The 21,142-nt window shown below is 36.1% G+C and overlaps 3 protein-coding genes across 3 annotated transcripts; all 3 read right to left on the bottom strand.

Annotated features, from left to right (window-relative positions):
• Window positions 1–5,825: 5,825 nt before the first annotated feature.
• Window positions 5,826–7,802, bottom strand: LOC101894716 (uncharacterized). Its single transcript, XM_059126473.1, has one exon. It carries the CDS (start codon window positions 7,647–7,649, stop codon window positions 5,826–5,828), a length of 1,824 nt encoding a protein of 607 aa, XP_058982456.1. The 5' UTR covers window positions 7,650–7,802.
• Window positions 7,803–11,624: 3,822 nt separating this feature from the next.
• LOC131804131 (uncharacterized) lies at window positions 11,625–13,271 on the bottom strand. Its single transcript, XM_059126530.1, has one exon. It carries the CDS (start codon window positions 13,253–13,255, stop codon window positions 12,011–12,013), a length of 1,245 nt encoding a protein of 414 aa, XP_058982513.1. The 5' UTR covers window positions 13,256–13,271; the 3' UTR covers window positions 11,625–12,010.
• Window positions 13,272–13,292: 21 nt separating this feature from the next.
• On the bottom strand, window positions 13,293–20,124 carry LOC101894877 (uncharacterized). Its single transcript, XM_059126474.1, has 3 exons — window positions 18,885–20,124; window positions 13,343–13,473; window positions 13,293–13,298 (listed from the first exon to the last, which is right to left on the bottom strand). The coding sequence occupies exons 1-3, from the start codon at window positions 20,122–20,124 to the stop codon at window positions 13,293–13,295; spliced, it is 1,377 nt and encodes a 458-aa protein (XP_058982457.1).
• Window positions 20,125–21,142: the final 1,018 nt, after the last annotated feature.

The raw sequence follows: 21,142 nt of genomic DNA on the forward strand, positions 1-21,142 counted from the left end.
CCATTGTGTTGTGCGCTGGAAATGAAGCGAGAAACCTAATTTGTAACCAAACTTGGCTGGCGCGTGCTGAATGCGATGGTGTTGAGTCCAGCTGGAATGTCCAATATCTGCGGCCAAAATGTTTGCGTGCCCAAGGCTTTAATACATCCTCCAGAATATTTTCGAGATAATATTCGGTATTTATTCTGATGCCACGGTCGATAAATACGAGCGGAGAGCGACCATCGGCTGCTATGGCGGCCCACACCATCACCATGACCGGCGCTTGAGTTTTGTTGGCAAACAGAACGTGCACATTTTCAGCAGACCTCTTTGGCCAGTAAACACTATCATTTTGTTTGTTTACCAACTGCTGGACAACGAAAGTTTTCTCATCGAAGGTAACCAAATTCGGCAGTTCACCACTTTCGGCCAAGTGAAGCAACTCTTTAGCTCTTTTGAGTCTATTTTCTTTCATTTGCTGTGAATGTTCTTGCACTTTCTGGAATTTCAATGGCTTTACCCCGAGCTAGTTTTTCAATATTTGCTGAATGGAATATTACGATATGTTTAGCTAAAGAGCCATTTTTCGGCCAGAGCGTCGCGGATCGCGATGAAGTCGCTTCTTTACTTTTCGAACAATTTCTGCTGATGTTGCTGTTTTCTTCCGTCCACATCCTTGACGTCGGGCTACGCTACGAGTATCACGGTAACGAGCGTTGGTACGAGACACAAAAGACTTATTCACATTTAAGTGCTGGAGTGCTCTAACGATAGCCACTTGTGGTTTTCCAGCCAAATATAAAGAAATCACACTATCACGTTTAATTCCATCACGAATAACTTTTTTTTTCTGAAAAATTCTCATCAAAATGCTTTTGTACGCTTTTAAACAATATAATGAGCTGCCGTTGGAATAATTTTTACAGCTTTCGGACGAGAGGCTTAGAAATGACTTCAGTCTGAAGTTAGTTGCAGTTTTTTCATCTCACCCTGTATATTCTAGTAAAAAAGGTACATACAAGTTAATATAGAATAATATTTTTAAACAAATTCAACTAATTGAGATAATATTCTTTGAATTGTTATCGCCAAGACGCTCCTCATTGCAAATATTCTGGTTTATTAAAAATCACAATTTGTTGAACGCCATCTCAGAACATTAATGTACAATCACTTCGGCTGGAAAATGTGCTCAGCTCCCATTACCTAATATTGAGCTAATCAATTTTTGAAATACGTAACATTTACAAACAATCCCACCTCCCGAAATATGTAATTAAAAAATTTTTGTTTTATTTACTGTATTGAACTCGAAATCTAAAGCTGTGTAGCTAAAACACTGTACTGCGCAACGGCTTCCACAATAAGGAGTTGTTTCAAGAATTAAAGCAACAAATTTGACGACGCCGCATCTCGAACTCACAACCTTCGACTTTGCAGTCGGACGAGTACACTCTCTGACGACGTTGCTCATTACTTGGTAATGGGGAAGTAAGTTCTGTTCCTATGTAGTTTTCCAAGGAAAACCCCATTTTTCCAATATACTGGTAACAAACAAGGTAGTTTATTAACATCACCGTATATTGAGTTATTTTCCTAACTCTTAATGGGAAGTCACAAGATTTTTAAGATATTTTAAGTTTTACGTTAAACATTTTCCAGAGATATTTAAAGAAACGTTTAATTATGAAATAGCCGAAAGAAAAAATTGCCAATTTCATTTCCAAGCTTTTTATTAATGCCATACATGAATGTGTCCAATAAAAATGCATTTAATGAGTGACGTTGTAAGTGCTAAGTGCAACATGTCGCATGCAATAAAAAATGACATAAATGATGCACATCGACGATTCCGCTAAAAATATAAGGCTGGAAACCACTTTACGAAATCAAACTGGACTGAATGATGAATACATATTTTGTTTATTTTTGGCACTAACTAATGACGAGTAAATCATTCACTTGGACGCAACAGATCAGCTGCAGCAGGTTGTTCGTCAAGTCTGACGATTGTTGCAAGAATTGCCAGCCGTCAATCTGGCAGTCGAACATCAACTTGCCAAATTATTAGAGTTATATTTGTTGTTAGATTTCGTTCAATTTGGTAATGGTTCCAAAAATACATATTTCGCCAGGCGGGAAGGGGGCAAGTATACCGTCTAATTATCTGCCAAAAAGTTGTCGCAGTTAAAATAGTTTTTGCCTCTAAAATTGATGAACATCTCCATAATCCATTTGAACATTAGCAATTTTTTTAAGGAATTGTATTGCTTGTTGTCCATTTATATTTAAGCAACGAAATTTAACAAGAGCAGTCAACTGACAACTAGTCTTGGGTTAACTTAATTTAGTTTGGTAGGAGGGTATATTTGGTTAAAGTGGATAATAAGATCATTATTAAAGTTTGTGTCAATAATGCAGGAATTCGCCAAAAAAAAAATTATATATTTCACCTAGCCTGTCTGCCAGTCTGTCCGTCTATTATAATTACGATAGTGTCCCAACGGCATATGATAGTAAGCTAATATTTTGATTGCAGTTGCCTTTTGTTTGCTGGCAGGTCAAATTCGAATATATGAGCCAAAGTTTTGTTATAGACCCATATAATTGTAATTTCAGATAGACTGTATTTTGGTGACTTTAGTCACAGTTTAAAGCGGAATAGCTTTAAATTCTTTGCTTTCATTTGCCATATTTACGTTATATTTTTTGCAGGGTATGTACTAAAGAGAATTTTTTTGAGGTATAAGTCATCGATATTAAAATTTTGATCCAAATTCAGTGGATTAACACATTTATATGTAAACGAAAGTAAAATATCTTAGTTATTCTGCTTATAAGTCAAGAACCGCTAGTCTGATTCCAAAAATTCTCATCAATTCGGAACGGTCTTCTGCCAGAATTTTTTCAATTTTTGTCATATTTTTTATTGCATGCGATTTTTTCAATTTGACTTACAATTTTGAAATGTATACAGGGTGAGATAAAAATACTGCAACCAACTTCCGACTTCTGTCATTTTTAAGCTATTCGTCCGTCCTGTGACAGCTCATTATATTGTTTACAGGCGTACAAAAGCATTTTGGTGAGAATTTTCCAGAAAAAAGTCTGTCGTGATGGAATTCAAGCGTGATAGTGTGATTTCTTTATATTTGGCTGGAAAACCACAAGTGGCTATCGTTAGAGCACTCCAGCATTTGAATGTGAATAAATCTTTCGAGTCTCGTACCATCGGTAACGTGATACTGGTAGCGTAGCCCGACGTCAAGGAAGTGGACGGAAGAAAACAGCAACATCAGCAGAAATAATTCGAAAAGAAGCGACTTGATCGAAAACCGCGTCGCAGTGGCCGAATAATGGCTCGCAATATTCCATTCGGCAAATATTGAAAAATGAGCTCGGGGTAAAGCCATTGTCATTGAAATTCAAAAAAGTGCAAGAACTTACACCGGAACAGAAAGAAAATAGACTCAAAAGAGCTAAAGAGGTGCTTCGCTTGGCCGAAAGTGGTGAACTGCCGAATTTGGTTTTCTCCGATGAGAAAACATTCGTTGTCCAGCATTTTGTAAACAAACAAACTGATCGTGTTTACTTGCCAAAGAGGTCAGCTGCAAATGTGGACCTTCGGTTGGCCACCAGAACTCAAGCGCCGGCCATGGTGATGGTGTGGGCCGCCATAACAGCCGATGGTCGTTCTCCGCTCGTATGAATCGACCGTGGCATCAGAATAAATGTCGAATATTATAGTGAAAATATTCTGGAGTGTGTATTAAATCCTTGGGCACGCAAACATTTTGCCCGCAGACCTTGGACATTTCAACAGGACTTAGCACCATCGCACTCAGCACGCGCCACCCAAGAATGGTTACAAAATGAGGTTCCACGCTTCATTTCTAGCGCACAATGGCCACCAAAATCTCCGGATACGAATCCGTTAGACTATTGTGTCTGGATTATTTTGGACAGTCGATCACCTCAAGCAAGCTCTTCGACGGTAATGGGCCAAAACACCGCAGAGCAACTTTCTGGCAGCGTGTGATAGTTTCATTGGGCGTTTGAAAACCATATTTCATGCCAAAGGTGATCAATTCGAAGGAATCTAAACTTATTCTAAAATTTGATGCTATTTGCGACATATTTTGCTTTTACTCAATAAAATGTAAAAAAAAAGAAAAAATTATGGCGTTTGACTTTGTTGCAGTTATTTTATCTAACCCACGTTTTGGTATAGCCCCCATATAACGGCACTTCCCGATATTCAATATTTTGATAAAAATTGGTATTTGCAGTTCAAATTGGGCTCTAGTCCAATGGCAGAACAATGAATATTTATTTCAACGTATTCCTTTTGTTTCAAATTTGATATTTTAGAAGATTTGATAGATGACAATCCTTGAAGTATAAAATTGTTCATAGAGGTTCCCGTTTTGGTATGGCCCCATATAACGGCCTCACTCACTTTATGGCTTTTTGATAAATTTAACTGCATTATGCAAACGGTGAAACACGCTTGAATTCATATAAAAATGATTCCTTTACCTAAGGTGGCCCGGCCGAACTTAATATTTTGTTACTTGATTATTGTTTTATTTCAATCAATCAATCAATCAATCAATTTCATTGATCATCTTCTTAAAAAAAAAAAAAAATAATAATAATAATAATAATAATAATTCTATTCTGCATTTTTTTCACCCAACTTCACGTATATTCTCACTAAATACCTAACTAAAATAAACATAGATTAAGTCCGAGCTTGCTCTATATCACTATATAATTATCAATACCAACCATCCTACACACATTACAAACTATTTTGATGATTTTAGCAATACTAATCACCGCAATTGCTTAAAATTTGGTATTTGAAGTTCGTAATGGACACTACAGCCTGTGACAGAAAATTGTCTGTGCAGGTCCACTTCTACGTATAACCCCCATATAACTGTACCTCCCTATATTCGGTATTTTGATGATTTTAGCGACACTATTTTCCGGAATTATTTCACGTTTTGTATTTGAAGTTCGTAATGGGTACTACAGCATATTCCAGAAAATTGTCTGTGCAGGTCCATGTCTTCGTATAGCCCCCATATAACTGTACCCCCCAGATATTCGATATTTTGATGATTTTAGTGATATAGAATTGTTTCAAATTTCGCATTTGAAGTTAATCATGAATACTACAGCCTATGACAGAAAATTGTCTGTGCAGGTCTATGTCTTCGTATGGGCCCCATATAACGGTACCCCCCCGATATTCGGTAATTTGATGATTTTAGCGACATTATTTACCGGAATTATTTCACGTTTTGTATTTGAAGTTCGTAATGGATACTACAGTCTATGCCAGAAAATTGTCTGTGCAGGTCCACGTTTTAAACCTCCCAACGTAGCTCCCTATATTCTGTATTTCGATGATTTTAGCTACATTATAAACAAATTTTTTTTTTAAGTTTCCCATTTCAATATTGTGATAGCTTATGACAAAAGTTGCCTATGCAGATCCACATCCTCGTATAGACCCTAATATATGCCTACATTCAGTATTTTTAAGATTTTAACAGAATTCTTAATGTATTTTATTTTTGAAAATTACCAAGTTTGTTCCATATGGTGGAGGGTATTCAAAGTTCGTCCCGGCCGAACTTACAGTTTTTTTTACTTGTTTTTAATTAAATGTGGCAAGTTCTTAATAACGAATACTTATAGACGCATTTTAAAAAGTATTACTTTCCAAAAGTATTCAAAGTTCAGTCCGGCGGAACGAGACACCTTTTTCACTTGATTTTAATTTAAAAAATATTAAAAATGCATTTAACGTTTTTCAAAGTTTTTTTCTTTTATCTTTTGTTATATATCTGAAATACAATTATTTCCAATGCAAATACAATAAAAGCAATTAACATAATAACAAAATAAATTAAGAATATTACATTCATATCCTTCGTCCTCATTAAGGATACACTATCACTTGTTGTTAAATTAACACGGATTTTATTGCCCGTCTTCACAACATCAGCATTTGAAATCGATTGCCAGTAATACAATAATCCCGATTGCCATACTTCCAAAATTGCAAAATTGATGGCCTGACGAAAATACGAATTCGGCGAGAGGGGAATGTGTAACAACATCAATGGGTTAGGGCACATTTCCTTGGACAAACGAAACATTTTCACACCCTTGACCTGTTGGAAACTTTTGTAGTGAAACATTTTTGCTGCAAAGGTGAAATAGCAATAGCGGTTATCAAAGGTGTCGCGTAACTTATAGAAATCGGTAATATTTTCCATTATGTAGAATTTCGATCGAGACAGATTTGAGGAAATATTTGAGACATAGTTGAAATAATCAAATTCGACTTGAGCAATGGCTACTTTTAGGGGTGAGTTTTCCAAATATTCATAGTTGCGTATTGGCTTGGAAGGCGAGGGATGCGTTATGTAGGAGTATATTTTCGAATTGAATAATGAGCTGTTGGTTAGACCGCATACGAATAGGGTGATGTATAAAAGGTTGAGGGAGAACCGTTTCTGGGACTTATAGTTTACGGAGAATCCAAAAACTCCTTGAATGACATCGGTGTTGATAACATATATTGGCCAGTTATAAGACAAGGATGCCGACGTCTGAACAATTCTTTGGCAATAGAAAATCACTGAAAATGCAGCTATTAATCCGAACATTATTGCCATAAAAAAAGATTCCATAAGATGCAGCAGAATATAACGAAATTCCCAAGGATGTTCAACAGGCAATAGCAAACATGCATAGGATAATTCAAATGGATAGGAAAATTCTCGAAAATCATCTCTCCAAAACACAGCCGAGGATGTTGCCGGTACATCTAATGAATAGTTACGCATAAGTGGTAGAAATTTCCGATAATTAATTGCCACACTATGGGGCACATCGTAGGGAAAGGTCAAGGTGGCATTCCATTTCTCGGCCAAAGATGTGACAAAACGACCCAATTGACCGGCCAAACGACGTTTGCCCTCGGCATCGTAATATTCAATAGCTTGGGGTATAGTATGCTCCACCAAAGTACGGAGGGGGTATCCTTGCATATTTTGTATTCTTTGGGGAAATATTACTTGATCCTGTACCGGATTAAAAACATGCTCTTCTAGTTTGCTCGGAGAAAATAACCCATAAAGATAATACACTCCAGTCAGGGGGAAATCTTCGAAACACACCATGACATTTAACATTTGCAGTTTCGTAGAGAATTCATAGAAATTATTGAGCTCATTGTGTGTACCCCTTCCCATAACTTGTACGATGACCCTTGTATATCTCATGTGATCCAGAGCCGAAGCCAAATCACTGAACTCCGTCCTATTCTGCAAGGAATGCAAACAAATCCAAGCCACAACTTCGTTATTGAATTTTTCAGATATTTTCATATTTACTTTGGAACTTATTCTAATTGCGGGAATTTCCATCGTCTGCAGAGTATCCAAAATATGAAAGCATCCAAATTTCCAATTTGTTTCCTCACCATACAACAGCAATGACTCATAACGTTTATCTTTCATTAGTTTCACGAAGAGTTTTCCATAAATTGTTGTAGAATTTTTCTTTAGTTCATCGGAAAGCCTTAAAATCTTACAGCCACATAAATTTAAGCCAATTAAAAGGATCAACAATGTCTGTCTCATTTCTGGGTTGTGTATTTACTGTCCTGTCATTTTTAACGTTAACCTGACATTAGCCAGGGCTAAGTGGCCAAAGATAGATTATCCATTTTATTTACGATGACATGTCGTGACAGATTGACATTCTCCATTTATTTGCCGTTCCAACGGGATGGTCATAAAGCTACGTGCACACAAACATACATATTCAATGTATTTTCCAAAAATTGAATTTTCTAATTGATTGGAGTATGTCATTAAAAACTAATTTATTATTTTATTTATCTATTAATTTGAAGTGTAGTCCCTAATCAGTCATAGAAGTAAGGATATTCCGAAAAGGGTGTACTGTATTAGTGTAATAAGTTTTGTACAACTTTTTTGGGAATTTGAAATTAGAGTGAAATCCTTAAAAATACAATTCTAGATTAGAACATTAAGAAATGTGAAGGACATTAAGAAATGTGAAGGAAGGAAGAAATTATGTTTACACAATTTTAATACCCTACTTTATACATAGTATTGAGGACCTTTTAGACCCTCCATAGAATGATAAGCTTAAAATTCGAAGGAAATTTGGTTCTGTCCGACCGTCGACTTATGATAGGAAGCCAAAAATTTTGTACAAAACATTTTTTTGCTGCAGACAAATCAAAGTCGAAGATAAGATATATCGATACACGATAACGTATAGAACCTCAGCCATACGGATGAGGGAGGGTATACATCATTTAATGCGACAAAAACGTACCTCATCGAAATAACCCTATGTCTCCTGTGGTGTCCGTCCCCAAAACTTTTCACATAAACTAATTTACCCTATAGAACAAGAAACATTTATTTAATTTTGTGCCAACCTTGCAAATCCTAGATTTTTAACCGTGATAGGATCAAATTGGCAACATCTACCCACTCCCTACCCCCACAAAGGGTTAGCATTTTGAATAACTATCACTCATATAAAGTGTGAAATAAGAATCCGATGGTCTTTAAATTTCGCACATCTCAATTTTTTTTTACCCACACAATACCTAGTTTGAACCAGTAAGGAAAAGTCGGGCAGAGACGACTATATGATACCATACACCACTATGCATATTTAGCAGAGCTCCCGTAACAAAAGCTGGTAGCTATAGCTACATCTGAACCGATTCTCACCGAATTTGATGTACTTGCTTCTAGACTGAATTCGGTCGGATGTGCCAAAATTCAAGTCATTTGGACTGATATTGGCCATTTGGTGCACAATTAACCCGAAATCAGTTGAAGATATATATGGGAGTTATATTCTAATCTAAACCGATCTTGATAACATTTGGCAAAGGCATTTCTGGGCTGTATCTGATGTCTGGAACCAAATATCATTGTTGTCGAATGCATATTATGAATGTGAGGGACTTAACCACCAAATCGGGTGAAACATATATGGGAGCTATAGCTATATTTGAACCGATTTTCTCCAAATTTTATTTACTTGCTTCTGGACTCAATTCGGTCGGATGTACCAAAATACAGGTCTGTTGAAACCAATCGACACGGAATGTTTCATGAGAGGAGAATTAAGGACATGGAAGAAGTCTAGCATTTTGGATGACCATTGGATTGTAGTGTTGTAGGGTATCACATGGTCGGTCCCACTCGACTACAACCTTTGCTTACTTGCTTGAACTTGACTTACAATTTTGAATTGTACATTTTCTACGTCCGATCCTCACGAAATTTGGGATTGGGTTAGAGTCAGAGTAAAGCCTATTATTTTTGAAGATGTATATTTAGGGGTTCAAATGGACCAACAAATCCTGATTTTGCAGTCGCTCTACAGGTCATAACTGAAACCAATCGACACGTAATTTAGCATGAGAAGATAGTTAAGGACTGGGAAGAAGTGTAGCAGTTTGGACAACCTTTGGATATATATTTAACTGTAAAATGAACCACATTTTTGGGTCTAATTATTTAGAGTAATTAACAACGCGACGGAGTGCGTAAATATTGGGCAAATGGCCCCGGCCAAAAAGCTAATATCTGGGCAGGGCTCTATGACATAATTTCAAAACGAAATCTTCCAAAATGGATTTGGTCATATGGGGGCTTTCAACATATTGTAGGGTATCATATGGCCGGCCCCGCACGCCTAAAGCCTTAATGACTTGCACTTTTAGATCAATGTTCTATTATTTTTTATGCGTTATGCAATGGAAATAGACATTTCCTTTGATAAAGAATTTTTTTTGTCTTTGACGTCATTCTTCTGAAATACTGCTTTGTTTGAAAATTTAGCACAAACTCACAAAAAGTACGGCTTTAACCCAAAAATGTGGTTTTTAAGATTTGGATTTGTTATGTACCGCCTGCAGTGGTGCTTCAGGTGGGGTTCCATCTAGATCAGGAAAGCAACTCTCAGGGGGTTCTCAACCCTTCAACCTACCTTGACCCTTCGCACCCATTCTCATTTGTGTCAAGGGCCCCTTGAACATGAAGACACGATAAATAATTTTAACATTCAAACATATACATTTATTAACATTGCAACACGACACGAGGAATGTGAGTCAATATTCTGGACGACAAAAATTTTCACACTAGGTATTCGGACAACTCGGGCTATTTTTACTCATCTAAGATAATCTGCCTAATGGAGCTAGATTAGGTAGGGCTAGACATTTCTTTAACCAGTCTAAAAGAAAAACCAGTAAAGAAAGTCTTAAAGTCGGGCGGGGCCGACTTTATGATACCCTACACCACTTTGCTAATTTAGTAGCGCTCCACATAACAATTAAAAGTTTTATATAGAATTCAATAATACACGCTATGATTATAGTTATAATTTAAAGTTCAAAGGACTTAATATGCCGAAGCATTTGTATCTTTTAAATTCGGACTTGTACTGCCCATTTTGTACGCAATTAATTTAAAATCGGGTAAAGATATATATGGGAGTTATATCCAAATCTGAACCGATCTCGATAAAATTTGGCAAAGATATTTCTGAGCTGTAATTGATATATTTCCCTGAATATCGTTGTTACGGAGTGCATATTACAGCGTCAGTGGACAAAAATAACAAATCGGATGAGCAATATATATGGGGGCTATAGCTATATCTGAACCGATTTCGATCAAATTTGGCATACTTATTTTTAGGCCTAATTTGGTTGTATATGCAAATTTCCATACAATTCGGGCTGATATTACACGTTTGGTGCACAATAAAAGGCAAATCGGACGAAGATATATATGGGAGCTATATCTACATTTTTACCGATTATTTCCAATTTCAATAGGGTTCGTCCTTGGGCCAAACAAATGATTTGTGGAAAATTTCATTTGGATCGGCCAATAAATGCGACCTGTACTTTGTTTACAAAAATACGTGGACAGATGGACGGACGGACACACGGACGGACGGGCATGCATAAATCGACTCAGAATGTGATTCTATGCAGATCATCAAAAGGAACTATGGGTCTATCTCGTTTCCTTCTGCCTGTTACAAACAAATGCACAAAGACATAATACCCTGACCACCTTGTTGTGTCGGGTATAAAAATAGGTTTCGTCTAAACCTGTGTTCCTTCACTCACGTCGAACGAGTTTCGTGGTATTAATTTTCCTCACAATATTAATACTTAAATTTAAACATAAACGAGCACTTGTCTTCTAGAGCTTAGGTAAAATGTTATGGCAAATAATATTTTGGAATAGATTTAATACGATCACATTTATTCATATTTTAAAAAAAGCAACAAAATTACTCCTTTGTTGACTCGTTTGAGTGTTAAATTTTTTATATGCATCACATTTTTATCTGAAATATTGCCGATGAAACTATATACATAAAATGCAGGGATTCCGAGGAATATTACTCTAAAAAGTTTAAAAAGGAGGATCATTTCCCCCTCTATTTTGGTTATTTTTCAAAACGCCGATACACGGGTCTTCTGGATTTCCCCTGTTATTATTATTATTAAAATAATGGAATATAAATTATATTTCACTTAAAATTTATTCAATATATTATATTTTAAATAACGAAAAAGTCTCAAACCTTTATAATACCAAAATATCTCCAACACAAAACATATCCCCATTAGTGCCAGCATATAGCCAAAAAGTAACCATAGAAGTTGCATATCTTCCAATTTCATGGGGACAAATGTAAATCTTTGGCTGGTATCTATTAGAGACATCTCTTTCTTTTTTACGGCTTCCCAAAACGCCAACGACTTCCAGTATTCGATAATACCACCTTCGTTAAGGCGCCCTATCATTGCATCGATGGCATTTTTGTACGGTGAATTAAGTTGAAGCGGTATTGTAACACCGACCATTTTTGCAAAGCAAATACCGGACATTCGAAATTTCGGCTTTAGAAAGTAACGCTGCTACTCTTTATATACATTCCAGCGGTCGGAGGGCACAGTATAGGCATATTGGGTATCGAATCCATTGCGACGATGATAAAACTCATCGGCCTCCATACTTTGACACACTGTTTCATATCCACTTAAAAGATATTGAGTCTTTATTAGATCCTCTTCCTCTTTTATGAGGGCAAATTTTAAATTAGCTTTTCTCATATCGTCCAAAGTTAAAATGGGTTTTTGCAGGGTTGGTGTGGCCTTGAACGTTTGTAGGTGCGTAACAAAAGCTGTATTGAATATTGTGCCTTGTAAGAATATTAAAGAATAAAGAAACATACGAATTGTTGCAGGTGTTGGTTCCGTTTTAAATGATTGACCCAATAGGCCATTGAAAACATAGATGTTGAAAAATAAATCAGGAAATGTTAATGATTTCACCCTCTTAATGTTCGATGTCATTCCCAAAAGAACAGACAATGAAATAAGTGAGCATAGTATTAAAATCAAAATCTGTTTATCGAAAGTGATGATATAATATTCATAGGAATTTAAAGGTTGTTCCATGGGCACCATCAAACACCAATCCAAAAAATCATACATCACACTAAAATCAAGATTCATTCCGAATATATCCACCGAAATTTCGGCAAGCATCTCGTATGTTCCATTTTCCAGTAGGTTCTGCAGATGTTTACTAAAATAATAATGTTCAACTCCCAGCATCTTGTTTGGTTTTTGTATGGTGGCATTGTGTTTTCGGGCGAACTCCGTGAAGAAGGAACCCAAATATCCAGACAAATGGATTTGGTTTTCAAACGTTTTTGAAATATAAGCTCGATAGCTCGAATTCACAATTCCAATCTGAAGTGGATATTGGTGCATATTTTTCAACGGATCAGGATAATATTCAAAATCCGCCATATTTTTAATAATCATTTTAAATTTTGGATAAATTTGTGGTAGAAAAATTTCCCTTAACTCCACAAATGATTCCTTGACAACCATCGTATTTAGGGCTTTATTTTCCACGCCAAATTGTAATATATTTCGAATGTAATCATTCCGTTCATGCGGCTTAGCTATTAGTAAAAATTTGCTCAGTGAAATTGTCTTCATTTGTTGCCATAGAAATTTCAACAATTGCTTATCCTTAGCTTCTGTACCGCACAGAGGCACCACAACAAATTTGTAAAAATTGCATTTAATCGGGGTAGTGGTGTTTGTATTTCCTCTGAAATTTATTGTTGGAATTTCCAGATTTTCCATTAATATCTTCCATAAAAAATTCGAATCCAAATCATGCTCATGCCTGCAAAGAATTAGCGAATGGAAATTATTCTGCTTTTTTATGACCTTTGTGAGCTCTGCTAAACTTTTTCCAAAATCACTCTCAAATGTCGACAATTGCACGAATGTCAGCAGGAGTGTAACGTTCAAAGCACTTGACATTTTAACACTGGATTCCGGCGACTCTAGCAATTCGTCTGGTTCAGATTTTTTATTGAATTGATTCGATTTTTGAATGTTTTGTATAATAAGTATATAATCAATAAAAATGCACTAGTGTGGAATATAATTGTTATGTAACACATTGTCGTGAACATTGAATAGAATTTGAATTGTTTGTGTCCTCTACAATTAATGTATATTAAGGAGTACCTATAGACGAAACAACCGACGGAGTTGAATTATATAATTTCTCTCTGGGAATTGGCATTTAGGCGACGTGACGTTTTTATACCCTACACCACATAGTGGTAAGGGTATTATGTATTTCTGCATTTGTTTTGTAACATGGAAAAGGAAGCGAGATAGACCCATACTTACATTTGAGGGTCTACATAGTCGATCTGTGCATGCCAGTCCTTCTGTCAATCCGTCCATCCATCCGCTTGTTCATGTATTCTTCCGAACAAAATGCAGGTTGCATTTATTATCCAATTGAGATGAAATTTTCCAAACAACATTTGTTTAACCCAAGAACGAAACCTATTAAAATTGGTGATAAGCGAATCAGATTTAGATAAAGCTTCCATATATCTTTAACTGATTTCATGTTAATTGTGCAGAAAATGGCCAATATAAGTCCAAATAACATTAATTTTGGCACATCCAACCGAATTCAGTCTAGAAGCAAGCACATCAAAATCGGCTCAGATATAGCTATAGCTCCCATATATATGTGTCATCCGATTTGTTATAGTCCCTCATATTCGTAATATACATTCGAGAATAATGATATTTGGTACCTGATATCAGATACAGCCCAGAAATGCCTTTGCCAAATTTAATCAAGATCGGCTCAGATTTAGATATAGGTCCCATGTATCACCAAATGATCATATCAGTCCAAATGACCTGAATGTTGGCACTTCTGACCGAATAAAGTCTAGAAGCAAATGTGGTGTAAATCGGTTCAGACGTAGCTATAGCTCCCAGTGAAAATCGATTCATAATTGGATATGCCTCCTATATATTAGTTCCTTCTGAAAAATATGCATAGTGGTGTAGGGTTTTTTGGGATTTGGCCTTCGTAATGGCCACCATTTTTCCTATAGTCGCCACATAGGTACCATATTCGATATTTTGATCATTTACATTATTCAACGGAATTGCCTGAAGTTTAATAGTTAAATTTCTTAATGGCACAATGTTTTTCTATAGCCCCCATGTATCGGAACATTAAGATATTCCGTATTTTCATAATTTTACCCATGTTTTTGAACCAACTTGTTTCAAATTAGATATTTGCAATTCCTAATGGATAGAAAAAACTTGCTAAGCAGATTGAAGTTTTGTTATAGTCTCAATATATTGGAATAGAGATATTTGGTATTTTATATAATTGTTTGAACTCCAACTTTAGCCGATCGTTTATTGGTTACGGCCTGGCTTTATTGAACCATACAACATTACATACACATGTCTTATTCTCTAAATCTAGTACTTCGAAGAGAACTTGGGAATAGTTCACATTCCATGAGAATGAGAATGTACGTTGTACAAGATACACATCACATCTTCATGCGAGATCTAATTTTATATACTTGGGATATGCATTGTAGAGTACATATAAGAGGAGGAGAGGAGAAGGTACTAGAGCCGATAAATGTTTTCACCTGACGGCTAAAATACTAATATGTGCAAAGATTGGACATTATTGGATTCCCACTCTTTTAGTTGCAAAGTTATTTAATTTCTTTGTAAAATTTGACCTCTTGTGGGGGAAGTACCATAAAAGTGAGCCGGTTTTGTCTATCTTCGAACCCGATCTAAGTTTTATAGAAATATTACGATGCACCAAATTTAGACGAATTCAGATACTCCGATAACTCAGAGTTATCATACGCACTAGCTTGTAAGACAGGCGGACGATCAAGGCTAAAATCTAACTTAGAGTCTATGAAATCAGAAGCACTAGGGTTTTTCATACAGGGTGAGATGAAAAATCTGCAACCAACTTCAGACTGCTGTCATTTCAAAGCCACTCGTCCGACAGCTGTTAAAATTATTCTAGTGACATCTCATTATATTGTTTACAAGCGTACAAAAGCATTTTGGTGAGAATTTACCAGAAAAAAGTTATTCTTGATGGAATTCAAACGTGATAGTTTGATTTCTTTATATTTGGCTGGAAAACCACAAGTGGCTATCGTTAGAGCACTCCAGAATTTAAATGAGAATAAATCTTTTGTGTCTCGTACTATCGCTCGTTATCGTGATACTGGTACCGTAGCCCTACGTTAAGAAAGTGGACAGAAGAAACCAGCAACATCAGCAGAAATGGTTCGAAAAGTAAAGAAGCGACCTGATCGAAACCCGCGTCGCAGTGGCCAAAAAATGGCTCGTGAGCTAAACATATCACAATATTCCAATAGGAAAATAGTGAAAAATTAGCTCGGGGTAAAGCCATTGAAATTCCAAAACGTGCAAGAACTTACACCGCAGAAAGAAAATAGACTCAAAAGAGCTAAGGAGTTGCTTCGCTTGGCCAAAAGTGGTGAACTGCCGAATTTGGTTTTCTCCGATGAAAAAACATTCGTTGTCCAGCAGTTTGTAAACAAACAAAATGATCGTGTTTACTTGCCAAAGAGGTCCGGTTGACAACCAGAACTCAAGCGCCGGCCATGGTGATGGTGTGGGCAGCCATAAGAGCCGATGGTCGCTCTCCGCTCGTATTAATCGACCGTGACATCTGAATAAATGCAGAATATTATCGCGAAAATATTCTGGAGGGACACGCAAACATTTTGGCCGCAGACCTTGGACATTCCAACAGGACTCAGCACCATGAAGTTCCTCGCTTCATTTTCAGCGCACAATGGCCAAAATCTTCGTATGCCAATCCGTAAGACTATTGTGTCTGGAGTATTTTGGAAAGCAAGGTTGGCACTAAAAAATACCAAAGTGTTGATCAGCTCAAGCAAGCGCTTCGCAGGGAATGGGCTTAAATACTGCAGATCAACATTCGGCAGCGTGTGACGGTTTCATTGGCCATTTGAAGGCCATTATTCGTGCCAAAGGTGACCAATTTCCGACATTTTTTGCTTTCATTCAATAAAATTTAAAAAAAAAATTAAAAGTTTTGGCGTTTGACTTTGTAGCAGTTCTTTTATACCACCCTGGATATATATTCATAATCAACATAAAATTCTAAGTACGTCTGTGCGCCCATCTGTCTGTTGAAATCACGATACCACCTTCATTATTTGAAATTGTGCTTTAAAATTTGGCACAACAACACATAATTTACGATTGTTGGTATTAAAAATCCACGTCCACGTTTTCCTATAGCCCCCATATAACGGAACCCCACGTTATTCTGTATTTGTTGGTTTTAATCAAATTTTTTACGGATTTGTCCAAACATTGGCATTTGTAGTTCGTAATGGGTTCTAGCTACGGGGGCGGAACATTGACTATCTAGGTCCACGTTTACCTATAGCACGAATATAAGGGTACCTCTCAACATTCGGTGCTTTGATGACTTTGCCATATTTTTCCATTGATTTGTCTAACAAATGGTATTTGTAGTTCGTAATAGGTTCTAACTCCGGTGGCAAATCAGTGTATATATAATGGTAACTCCCTCTATTCGGTGTTTTGATGATTTTTGCCAAAGTTTCTGCGGATCGCTCTGAAAAATTGAGTTCGTAGTTAATAATGGGTTCTAGCTCCGTTTGATTGAATTTCTAGATCCACTAGTGCCTATAGCGCATATACATATAAGACTAGCAATACATACATACATGTAGTATAAACTGTCCTATATATATTAACGTTTTGGTGTGGCCTCAATGTTACGACTTCTCTCTATGTTTTTTTTTTGAATCTTTGACCGCATTATCCATTCAGATACTTTTGTTTTCTTTACCTAATGGTTCAGTTTATTATAAGTTCGGCTCGGTCGAATTTAATGTTTTTTGTTAGTTATCATATATTTACAACCAAACCAAACCAAATTTTAAAATCCCAGCTTCATCCGTTCACTCTAAACTAAACTGTTCCAAATTTGGTACCCTTTTATACAGTTCGCACACTTAGTACACACTTCCATAGCCACCTTCATACATCAAATCTACGTTCCAACATTGATTCATACACTGAATTTCATCATTTTTATCCGTTCACATAATACCAAATAATACCAGTTTGAAAGATTAGTTACATTTTGGAACTTTTCGCAACCTTGAAGCTGGAATTTCCAAAAACCTTAAGGTATATCTACCTTGCACTTTATCAGTGCCACAGACTCCAAATTTCAGAATTCTAGGTCATTCTGTTTCTCAAAAACAAAGTTTTTAATTGTTAGTACATTTTGGTACATCTCGAACGCTTTTAGTCAGAATTACAAAAAAAAAAAAAAAAAAAAAAAAAAAAAAAACAGCATTATAACACGCCTATGCACCAGTACCGAGCCTCTAGCAAAGTTTCAAGATTCTAGCTTCAGCCGTTAGTCAGTTATTTCACTACTCTTTTACATACGAATATATAGATTTTACAAAATATTATAAAAAAAATAAACAAGTAAAACAGCAGTAAGTTCGGCCGGGCCGAACTTCGATTACCATCCACCATTTGGAACGAATTTGGCAATTCTCAAAAACAACAAAATCAGTTAAAAATTCAGTAAAAATCTTAGAAATACCGAATGTAGCTGTTATATTAGGGTCAATACGACGACATGGACCTGCATAGGTAACGTTTGTCACAAGCAATTACAATATTCAAATGCGAAACTTAGAAAAAATCGGCGAATAATGTAAAATGCCGAATATCGGGAGATACCGTTATATGGGGGCTATACAAAGTCGTAGATAATTTTCTGTCGTAGGCTGTAGTATCCATTACGAACATCAAATACCAAATTTGAAATAGTTCCGGTAAATAATGTCGCTAAAATCATCAAAATACCGAATATCGGGGGTACCGTTATACGGGGGCTATACGAAGGCGTGAACCTGCACAGACAATCTTCTGTCTTAGGCGGTAGTATCCATTACGAAATAATGGTAAATAATGTCGCTAAAATTATCGAAATACCGAATATCAAGCTGTACCTTTATATTGGGGATATACGAAGACGTGAACCTATATGGCTCATTTTCTGTCTTAGACTGTAGTATCCAGTACGAACTTAACGAACAAATACCAAGTTTGAAACTATTTCGATGGATAATGTCGCTTAAATCATCAGAATACCGAATATCCGGAGGTGCCGTTAAATGGGGGCTATACCAAAACGTGCACCTACATGACCATTTTCAATACCAAAAGTCCTGCAGACATAATACACATTTCAGTAAATTTTTATCAAGGTTTTAGTACATCAAACTTTTTTATTATTTTGATTTAGTCAATATTTTGATTTTGAAATAGAAAAAATGTTTCCAACCCCTATAATACCAATACAGTTCCGCCAGAAAACACATTAAAATAAATGCCAGCATTATTGCAAATAGTGGAATTATCAGTTGCATATCCTCTAATTTCATTGCAGTAAATTTAAATTTCTGGCTGGTATCGCTTAAAGGCATTTGCTTCCTTTTTACGGCTTCCCAAAAAGCCATTGACTTCCAGTAGTTGATAATACCACCATTGCTGAGACGTCCGATCATTGTGTCTATGGCATTTTTATAAGGCGAATTAGCTTGAAGAGGTATTGCCATGCCCATAGTTTTGACTAAACAAATATTGGATATTCGAAATTTTGGCATTTGAAAATAACGTTGCTGCTCTTCGTAGATTACCCAACGATCGAAGGGCACGCTGTAGGCATAACGGGAATCAAATCCGTCACGACGTCGAAAAAATTCAAGGGGTTCCATTATTTGACTAACACTTTGAAATTCATCAAAAATACCTTGAGATTTTAAAATATCCACTTCATCTTGAACAATGCCAAATTTCAAATTTGCTTTTTCCATGTCTGCCACAGTTCGTATGGCTTTTTCTGTGGTTGGTGTGGCCTTTAGTGTTTGCAGCTGTGTTACAAAAGCAGTATTGAATATTAGACCTTGTAGGAAAATTAAAGAATACAGAAACATTTGAATTGTCAATGGGTTTGGTTGCATTGGAAATGGTTGGCCTAACAGGCCGTTGAAAACATAGATGTTGAGAATGATGTTGCGTGGCGAAAATCGACGGCATGACGTTATTTCCAAAAGCATGGAGAATACAAACAGGAACCCCAGCATTGCAAGTATAATTTTCTTTTCGAAAGCTATAGCATAGAAGTTGTATGAGCCTAACGGCTGTTCCATGGGTAACATCAGACACCAATCCAAAAAATTATAGGTTACACTGAAATCCGTGTTTGTTTGAAATATATCCAACGAAAGTTCGGCCAGCATTTCATAGGTTTGGTTTTCCAGAAGCTTGTGTAAATCTTTACTTATGTAAAAGAATTGAACTCTCTCCCCTCTATTTGGCTTTCGTAATGTGGCGTTGTGTTGACGTGCGAATTCCGTAAACAGCAATCCCAAATATCCACCTAAATGAACATGGGTTTCACAGGTTTTTGAAATATACGATCGGTAGTTCGGTTGCTTTATACCAACATTCAGTTGATATCCATGCAAATTTTTCACTGGATCAGGATAAAATTCAAAAGCCGATATATTTTCAATGATCATCCTCTTCATCTCAAAATTAGGATAAATTTGTGGAACGAATATCTCTCGAAACTCCACAAACGATTCCTTAATTACCATCATGTTTAGGGCTTTATTTACAACGCTGAATTTTAATATAATTCGTATAGTCATTACTCTCATTACGCTTAGCATCTCGAAACTCCACAAACGATTCCTTAATTACCATCATGTTTAGGGCTTTATTTACAACGCTGAATTTTAATATAATTCGTATAGTCATTACTCTCATTACGCTTAGCAATTAATAGAAATTTGCTTAAGAAGATTCTCTTCATTTGTTGCCAAACAGATTTCAGCACTTGCTTATCCATAGCTTCTATACCGCTCAGAGCAACTATAACGAATTGATATAGATTGCTTATAATCGGATTTTTCACATCACTATTTCCTCTGATATTTATTATCGGCATTTCCAAATTTTCCATTAATATCGTCCATAAGAAATCTGATTCCAAGTCCCAGTCATGCCTTCCCAGAATTAACAAATGAAAATTACTTTGCTTCTTTATGGCTTTTGTAAGTTCCGCTAAACTCTGGCCATAATCGCTTTTATATGTGGACATTTCCATAAATGTAAGCAGGAGAGAAACGTTCGTGGCCATTGACATTGTAACACTAACAGCTGAAGGTTAAAAGCTTTTACAGTTCAAGTTCAGTTGTTTTAGATTGATTTAATTTCTTTAATTTTTGTAATGCAGGTTATGACATATTAATAGAACGATATAATCAATGCAATTTCACCTAACATTTAAAATGGGGCAGTTCACCTAACATTTAAAATGGGGCATTATAGGAACAAAGTATTTTTATTGGCAAGACATACTAGCAAGCAATATGGAATTAAACTACAATTATATCATGGTCAACGAATAATAAAGGAATGGTTTATCAACTACTTTGCCTAAAAATAAACAAGTAGCTGTGTATATTCCGCAATATGTACGTATAAAATATATTGTTATACATCGTCATCTAACATCATATCATTATAGAAATG

This window comes from Musca domestica, unplaced genomic scaffold, assembly GCF_030504385.1.
Source record: "Musca domestica strain aabys unplaced genomic scaffold, Musca_domestica.polishedcontigs.V.1.1 39, whole genome shotgun sequence".
Classification (NCBI taxonomy): domain Eukaryota; kingdom Metazoa; phylum Arthropoda; class Insecta; order Diptera; family Muscidae; genus Musca; species Musca domestica.